General features: G+C 48.5%; 1 protein-coding gene across 2 annotated transcripts; it reads left to right on the plus strand.

Annotated features, from left to right (window-relative positions):
- The first annotated feature begins 1,637 nt into the window (after positions 1-1,637).
- Positions 1,638-8,843, plus strand: P2RX4 (purinergic receptor P2X 4). 2 transcript variants are annotated; one of them, XM_036393568.2, is made up of 12 exons: positions 1,638-1,885; positions 2,406-2,553; positions 3,952-4,023; positions 4,118-4,190; positions 4,663-4,759; positions 4,919-4,999; positions 5,086-5,227; positions 5,563-5,699; positions 7,021-7,114; positions 7,213-7,278; positions 7,369-7,464; positions 8,170-8,843. In XM_036393568.2, the coding sequence occupies exons 1-12, from the start codon at positions 1,755-1,757 to the stop codon at positions 8,200-8,202; spliced, it is 1,170 nt and encodes a 389-aa protein (XP_036249461.1). In that variant the 5' UTR covers positions 1,638-1,754; the 3' UTR covers positions 8,203-8,843. The 2 variants fall into 2 exon arrangements, with proteins under 2 accessions (XP_036249461.1, XP_036249460.1); XM_036393567.2 differs by lacking the exon at positions 8,170-8,843 and having other exon boundaries at positions 7,369-8,162.
- The last annotated feature ends 107 nt before the right edge of the window (positions 8,844-8,950 follow it).

The raw sequence follows: 8,950 nt of genomic DNA on the forward strand, positions 1-8,950 counted from the left end.
CTTGCTGAAGGAAAAAAGGGCAGCACATCACAACCTGAACTGGGTTCAGCACCTGATGCTGTCTGATTGCACTCTGAAGAAAGCCAGAAGTCATCTCAAAGCATGACCCTGAAGGAAGGAAGCTCAAAAGATGTATCACCTAAAAAATGTGCTGAGCGTTTTTCTGCCCCAGCCTTGTCAGCTTTCTACAGCCCTGGATTGTGAGGCTCTGGAAAGAGGCCACTGAGTGAGTTTCATAACTCACCATTGAAGGCCTCATGGTCCAGCCAGATCAAACACTCTCATTTTAGATGATTCCAGTGACACAAAGCATTTTCTGAAAAGCCCAGTGGGTTCTCTTTGTATTGCTCTTTTTAGCTTGAACCAAGGAATTACAATGAAAAGTACTTTTACCATTTTTGTGTAATATTTTCGGGCATTTCTTTCTTATTTATTCGAATTAAAATGTGGGGCTTTGCCCTCCTGTTTGCTCTTAGCTTCAAGCAGGCCTTGCCTCCTCTACCTCCTCCCCTGAACTTGTGTGAGTAGCTTTGTGCTATGATGTGTAAGGCCAGAGTACATCCAAGAAGCAGCAAATTCAGGGTAAATTAATCTGTGCTCCAACACCTTTTCTATTCTCTATTTTTATTCTATTTAGACATGTTCTATTTTTGTAGAAACAAGGTGAGAAGGATTGTAACAGGTGTGTTCTGCACTCCTTTCAACAAAGCTTTGTTCTTTCTGAGCTAACCCAGCAGTTTGCCATTTCCATTTCCCACATACATTTTAAGATATATTGCTGGCAGATTATGCCACTTGTATCTATATCTGCAATTGAAAAATGCATTAATTGTGTTAATATTCATATGGCAGCATCTTATATATCTAGAGTGGGAAAACACTACTGTGGGCATTTATGCATTTCTATTCTGCCATATGAACCAATTCTCCTTTTGAAACTTACGCCGAATATTCATTTATATTCCTATCATTTCCCCACTTCTTTTGGTCCTTTTTGTTTTGGCTGGCTTTGTAAAAAATTAAGCATTTTACTAATATATAGCTGAACTAAAAGGTCTTAATAGTTTTGTACTGCCTGAAATTCCCACTGCCACTTTGTCAGTTCATCTCTTCCTGATGATTCACCTGCTCTTATGAGGGGTATAGTCATGTTTCTGCAAAAAGGACTGTGTTCGGTATCTCAGAACAAGGTAGAAGGTACATGAACTTTGCTTTTATAGCAAAGATTAATTCTGCAAGAGGATAAATAAATAATTTGGTCACTGTGGATGGAAAGGTGATAGTTTTCAATGTGCTCTGCTCTCTGCTGCAGGCAGTTTCTTGGTCCTTGCACTGATTTAAGCTGTGCCAGGGTAGGTTTAGGTTGGACATTAGGAAGAATTTATTCCCAGAAAGTGATTAAATATTGCAACGGGATGCCCAGGGAGGTGTTTGAGTCACCGAGCCTGGAAGTGTTTAAGTAAGACTGGCGTGGCGCTCGGTGCTCTGCCCTATTTGACAACGTGGTGTTCCGTCACAGGCTGGCCTCGATGATCTCAGAGGTGTTTTCCAACCGAGGGGGTTCTATGATTCTGTGAAAACAGCCGTGTAAAGTCCGCGGCTGCCGCTGCCTCCGTTGGCCTCGGGCAGTTTGCTCCGGGCCCCGGGGCTGCGGGAGCGCCCGGCGGGCGGCTCGGGGCGCTGTGGGGCTGCGGCAGCCGCCGCCCGGCCCGGGACGGCTCCGTCCCGGCCGCCTTCCCGTCCCGGCCGCCGCCATGGCGCTGTGCGGGCTTCTCCACAGCTTTCTCTTCGAGTACGACACCCCGCGCATCGTGCTGATCCGGAGCCGCAAAGTGGGGCTCATCAACCGCGCCGTGCAGCTCGGCATCCTCGCCTATGTGATCGGGTGAGCGGGCGGAGGGCGGCGGGACCCGGGCCGGCCGCCCTGAGGGGCAGCGGGCGGCTCCACGCCGGGAGCCCCGCGGCTGAGGGCGGGAGCCGCCCCTCCCTCAGGGGCCCTCAGGGGCCGATCCTGTGAGGGCAGCGCGGGCTGAGGGGAGCCCGGAGCTCACCGAACGGCCTTAACTGGGATTGTGGACAGGATCACAGAATATTCCGAGTTGGAAAGGACCCCACAAGGATCAGGTCCAACTTTTAAGTGAATGGCCCAAGGGCCCCTCAGGAGTGGGACCATCTCAGGAGGTGATTGTCAAAAGCAAATTAGACCCTGCAAATCAGTCTGAAAGTAAAAAATATCACCCCAAAAATCGGACAGGAGATTGCCAATCTTGTGACCCTTTTGTAAGGAAAAGCTGTGAAACTGTCTGGAATGGCCCTTTCAGGTAATATGGAAAAAGGAGAAATTCCAACCCGAACTTAGTTATGGTGTTGTTTATTTATTGTTTCTTGTAATCCTTCTCTTTCAGGTGGGTTTTTCTGTGGGAAAAGGGTTACCAGGAAACAGACTCTGTGGTCAGTTCTGTAACCACGAAGGTCAAGGGTGTAACACTGACAAACACATCCACCTTGGGGGCCAGGATCTGGGATGTAGCTGATTATGTCATCCCTCCTCAGGTATAAATCACTTTCACATGCAGAAAGACAGTTTTCTAACTAGCAGCTACTGCTTTGCAAAAGTCCATTGAGAGCTGGAGCAGCTTTGCTTTGTTGCAGATCATGCTGAGCACCTGTCCTGGGGAAGCTTGTTCCAAGAAAAGCGCGTCTGTGTGTGCTTGTGTAGAATTGTAGGATGGTTTGGGTTTGGAAGCAACCATGATAATCTTGTTCCACTCTTCTGCTGTGGGCAGGGCCACTATCCCACATTACTCCAAGCCCTGCCCAACCTGGCCTTGAACACTTCCAGGAATCCAGGGGTAGCCACAGCTTCTCACAACCTGTGCCAGGGCCTCTCCACCCTCACAGGGAAGAATTCCTAATATCTAATCTAAATATCTTCTGTTTTAATTTAAAACTGTTCCCCCTTACCCTATAACTATCTGGCTGTGTAAAAAGGCCCCCTCCTTCCTTTTTATAAGCCCTCTTTCAGGTACTCAAATGGGCTCTAAGTTCTTCTTGAGCCTTTCCTTCTCTGAGGGTGCACTGATCCCACTGTCCATGGTGCCCACAAAGACTTGCAACAGCACCAGTCCTGCCAGAGGAGGACTTTGCAGGCGTCAAGAAGAAGCTGCAACAATAACGACCTGTCATCTTTCTTACTGCTTTCTAAAGCAAACAACCCCAAGTTAAGCTGTTGGCAGAAGCCACAGGAAAAGCCTGCAAATCACCTGATGCAGAACTGAGCAGGAAACATTGCTGTAGTTACTGATTGCCTGTATCTGTGGCAATCTGTGCTGTGTGGGCCTTATGTGGTGGTCTTCGGGCTGGGCAGGCACAGCCATGCTGCTGGTCATGGGTCCCTCTGTCTGCATGACATGTGGTGCAGAAAAAAAGACAGATTTAGCCAGATTTTGGCTGAGTGGTCATATTTGCGTATCAGCGGAGCGGAAGCAATGACAGATCTGGAGTCATAGAGATCTGAAAGTAGTGAAAGTAAAGTAATGAAAATAGTGCTCCCTGAAGGAACAGGACCAGGCAAATTCCTGACTGATAGATAGCAAAAAGAAAGGGTGGGAGTTGGCTTGGACTTGCAGCTGGAGCTCTATTTCTGCACCTGCCTTACAACTCCCCTGAGGAGCTGTGTGAGTTCTGTTTTCATAATGTGAATGAGGAACTTTGGGACGAGTGGGAGGACAGAAGGAGCTGCCAGTCCCACGGTCCTTCCTGTGGCTAAACACAGCAGCACCAGGCAATACACGCAGGAATCTGCTCCTTTAGTCCTGCACCAGCAGTGTCCAGGGCAAGTCCCCTCTGCTGGGCCACCTGGGCTCTGTCAACAAAGATGTTTGCTGCAGTGCCTTGGATGCTCTTTGCAGGTTGTCACTCCTAAGTTTCCTTCTTGTTTTGCATGCTCAGGGTGAGAACACTGTGTTTGTCATGACCAATGTGATCCTCACACTGAACCAGAGCCAGGGCCGCTGCCCGGAGGTAGGTGCAGAATCTGCTTTAATCCTGCCTTCTGTGGGTGGGAGTGTGGGGGAGAGGGTTCTCAGAGTTTTATGCAACTATTGTTCCTCTCCAGCTCCCAGACGATCAAACAAAGTGCGAGGTGAAGAACAACTGTGTTCCAGGATATGTCAGCACCCACAGCAGTGGTAAGAAACCTGCTGCAAAAGCTCCTTTCAGTCTGGGTTGTGTTGCCTCTGTGCTGTGCCTTCCCTGCTGTGAAGGAAGCACCATTTCACTTCAGTCTCCTTGTTCTCTTTCTCTCACATGTAAGAGAACTGAAGCAGAAGCTCAGATTTTTCTTCTGGTGGACTTAGACCAGATGAACTTAGACTGTGTTGGGTGGATTTTGGGTAGATGTGGGCTTTGGTGAGTTAGCAAACAGTGTGAAGCTTTTTCATGGCCTTCGGTCCCTGAAGCAGTATTTCACATGGATGAAGATTTGACTCAGGAAGAGCACCTGATGGTTCTTTCTCTGAAATTACACTTGCAGTGGAAGATACTGTGGGTTTTGGTAGTGGCACTTCACCTCTGGGAAAATTGCTTTCACCATATGGAGTGTCACAGGCCAAATACTGCCTGGTTTTGCTCAGTAGCACCTCCATGCACGTGTCTTTCCAGGCATCCAGACTGGGGAGTGTGTTCCATACAACAACAGCATCAAGACCTGTGAAGTCTTTGCGTGGTGCCCTGTGGAGGATGACTATCACATACCCAAGTGAGTGCTCTGTCTTCCTACTCCACAGTGCCCCTCCTGAGAGCAGGCTCGTGGTACACAGCTGATGCTTCTGCCACTGACATGCTCTTGGGAAAAGCTGAAGAGATGAGCACCAAGAACTCTGCAGAGTCCTGTTTATGTTTCCCTTTTGTTTTGTAGGCCAGCGTTCCTGCGAGAAGCTGAGAACTTCACCCTTCTGGTGAAGAACAACATTTGGTACCGCAAGTTCAACTTCAACAAGTAAATAGGGAGAGAGTGATCACACTGTCTGGTCTCCTGGGCAGTAAAGGGGATGCAACAACTCTTCTCTTTCTGTTCTCCTGTAGGCGAAACATCCTTCCCACTATCAACTCCACCTACCTCAAGAACTGCATCTATGATGCCCAGACTGATCCCTTCTGCCCTATCTTCCGTTTAGGGAAAATAGTTGAAGCTGCAGGGCAGGACTTCCAGGAAATGGCTGTGGAGGTATTTGGCAGACCCTTCTCTTGGGCTTCAGCTGTTTTTTGAAAAGGAGTGGTAAGGGGTTGTCTTCTCTGCCTTGTGGCATGAGCCACAGAACACAGATGAGCTGCAGGACGGAGAGTGCTCTGGCCAGAGGGACTGGAGTGAATTCTATTTAACCAATAATTGGCCTTGCTTTGTTTGGGTGGGGTTATGTGCAAGGTTCTGTAGCAGCAGAAAATTGTTGGACTGAGCCTGGGATTAGAGCCAGTACATCAGGTCCTGGTCAGCAGAGAGCCTGGTGCTGGGCTGGCTGTGCACTTTGGACTGCCCATCACCTCCTCTCCTCCACTTGGCAGGGTGGAGTGATGGCACTGCAGATCAACTGGGACTGCAACCTGGACAGAGCCGCTTCCCACTGTGTGCCAAAATATTCCTTCCGGCGCCTCGACAACAAGGACTCTGCCCACACCGTCTCACCCGGCTACAACTTCAGGTAATGTGGCTGTGGAGGGCACCTCGTGCCTCAGCTCCATCTGCCACTGGCACTTGTGGTAGTTTGGGGTTTTTGATGGTGCTTGGAGAGCAAGAGAAGAAAACCTGGAGAGCTTTTTTGATGCTGTAAGACAGAGCAGGTGGGATCCTCACTGTGTGCAAACCACAGCAGAGGGGGGAGGTCAATGAAGCTCCAGTGATTGCGTCAGAGTGCCTGAGACATGTTTCCATCAGCTTTTTGGTGGCTGTTTGATCAATGGGGTGGCAATGAGACATCTGACTGTCTCAGGGTGTGCTGATAGGGCAGAATTTGAGGGGACTGAGGTGGGCTTGGGAGACTGAAGCATGTCCTTCACTATGCTTGGGGGAAAAACTCACCTGTAAAAGTGGTTGTCAGCTGAAGACCACATCTGCACCAGGAGTATCACATACACATTCTGGCCAGTACAGCTAAGTCCAGCTCTTCCAGTAAAACACCAGCACAGAGCTGGCAGCTGGTTGCATCCAGACTCAGACTATAATATTAAATACAGATTAGCTACCTTGCCAAGGTCCTTGCAAGATTCCTGCTTGTAAGGAAACACAGCTCAGGGCTGTTATTTGTAGAATCACAAAATCTCGCTTAGGATCTTTGGGTGGAACTTGGATGAATTTGCGGAGGAGCTGTGCAGAGCACAAATGTGTGTTTGGGAGGTGCCAGGCCCGCAGGTATCGGGGTGTCTCGACTGTCTGGAGGATATCACAGCTGGATCTGAAATGCTCTTGCTAATTTCAAACTCTGGTACAGCCCCTTACCAATCTTTCCTTTTCTCTTCCATCCTCTTCTCTACTTCCTCCTGGCTTAGTCAACCACTTGGCGGAGTAAGTCTGATCTCACTTATTTGTTCTCATCCCTTTTCCCTGTCGTTTGTCACCCCGTGTGGAACACGGAGCAGCCTTTGTGTGTCGGGCCGAGCCGCGCGGTGCTCCCGGCCCTGCCCTCTCGTGGCTGCCTGGTCCCCTGCAGCCCCTGCCTGCCTCCCTCGTGTAGCTGACTTTCTTCCTGTTAGTCCTTCTGCTCCCCTGCTAAAGCTGCTTTCTCCCCTTCCTATGCCTTGCAAGTTTCCTCATTTTATGGTGCTCACGGTTGTCTTGAATTCACCTGCTTTGGGTTTTTCTCCTATATGAGCTTGCCAGCATGAAATCTCCATCACTTGAGGCTTGTGTCTGGAAGTACCAATGTTCAGTCCATCCTCTTGGGATGGGGAACACACCTGGATGTTGCATGATCACATAAGCAACCTCAGAATTTCCAGTTAAGCTCTGACCTATCTTTTCTGCAGGTTTGCAAAATACTACAGGAATAGTGATGGCACTGAATCACGGACGCTTGTCAAAGCTTATGGCATCCGCTTTGATATCATAGTGTTTGGAAAGGTAGGGTGACAGTTCCTGGAGGTCTTGTAGTGAGCTGAGAACTTTCAGAACTTTCAGAGATGCTGAAAAGCATGCTCAGGCTTGTAATTGTCTTCTAGGCAGGAAAATTTGATGTAATTCCTACCATGATTAACATCGGCTCTGGCTTAGCGTTGTTTGGTGTGGTAAGTGACACTGTCTGCACTTGGACTCGATTCTGGATTAGTGCCTCAGCTCTGAGGATCCCTGTCTTAAACTCTTTCAATCTCCACTAGGCAACAGTGCTGTGTGACATTGTTGTTCTGTATTGCATGAAGAAGAGATACTACTATCGGGAGAAGAAGTACAAATACGTGGAGGATTATGAACTGGTAAGCATCAATGAAGGCAGGGTAAAGGCAGAATTGCTTCCTCCTCGGACTCCACAGAGATTCTGAAACAGGATGTAGAAAGTCCACATCAAATGGGGATTTGGAACCACAGTTCTAAGGAAACTTTGTCTTCATCAGAGAAGCTAATTTTTAACTCAAAGCTGCTGCAGGGAAGAGCACTAGAAACAAATATTGTCATGTTTCCTGGGTAACCAGTCTTGGAGAGGAAAATATATGTTCAAGAACTTGTCATGCTCCTACTGCACCTCCTTTTTGGGTTGCAGTCATTGGCATTTGCCTTCTAAGAGCTGTAGGGAATAGCCCTGTTCCCATCAAATCCTTCCTTCTTGGCTTTCAGGGTTCCTGCAGTTGTGAGAAAAATCATTCAATGGGTTGGTATTTTCTGAGACCAGTGTGCTGACAGCCACAGTTACAGCTCCCTCCAGGGATCAAATGATCTGTTTGGTCAGTAGGATTTAGTTGGTTGCTTGACTGGTGCTGAGGACAGAGCTCGGCCCTACAGCCGTGTGCTTGGTGGGAAATGTGGCTGCAGAGGGCAGATTTCTCAATCAAAACACCTCATGCCACTGGAAGAGTAAAGTCTGAGTAACAGGAAGTAGCTTGCCTGGGCAAAGGATTTTATGTGATTGGAAGGGGAAGAAAGAAGAGCTTCTGGCAGAGAACTGTAATCTCTGATCCTTGCAGGGAGTTGGTGAGACATATGGAACAGAATCCTGAGCTCCTGGTGCTGCAGGACCAACTGCTGCTCTAAACCGCTGCTGGCAACATTCCTTGACCCTGCCATGAGACCACCCCCTCCTTGCTGGGAGGAAGTGGGGAACCAAACTGAGAAAGGGACAATCTTCATATTCTTTACTACTAGGGAGCCAGTCCCAGGGTGAACAACTGGGTCTGCTCCTTGTCTGCTGTCTTTCCAGGTTATTTGCACTAAACACAGAAGGAAAATTGTACTTTATGCCAGACCTCTACACTGGCTGAGCCTGGGACAGAGACAGCTCTGGCATCATCATTTTGCCAGTCCTTCTGTCCCTGAGCTCACTGATAGGGCACAGGACAATAGGCACAGATTCTTCCTTAGATTGATCATTGCCGCTGCGAGGAGGAGCCCAGCCTTGGGACAGCAGCTCCTTGCTGTTGTCACTTTTCTTTCCCTGAAGGATTGTGAACATTAGCTGAGCCGGTACCTACTATTTCATTGGGGTCTTCAAGCTCCAGTGGCCACGGACCAAGATAAAGCAGAGTCTGGTTCCATTGTGCTGTGATAAATGGCTTACTGGTTTCAGAACTTTTCTTCTGTTTTGTCTAATTTTTATGCTATTACTTTAAAATTTACTCTAATAAAATACTACCTTCCCTCAGCCCTCTTGAAGTTCTGCAGGCTGGGTTTTGATTGTTCATTTCTCCCCACACACCAAGTGTTAGTGGAGGGTGATCAAAGCCAGGGCTCTGTGGGTTTTGCCTCTTC

The sequence above is a fragment of the Molothrus ater genome, chromosome 18, assembly GCF_012460135.2.
Source record: "Molothrus ater isolate BHLD 08-10-18 breed brown headed cowbird chromosome 18, BPBGC_Mater_1.1, whole genome shotgun sequence".
NCBI classification, from domain to species: domain Eukaryota; kingdom Metazoa; phylum Chordata; class Aves; order Passeriformes; family Icteridae; genus Molothrus; species Molothrus ater.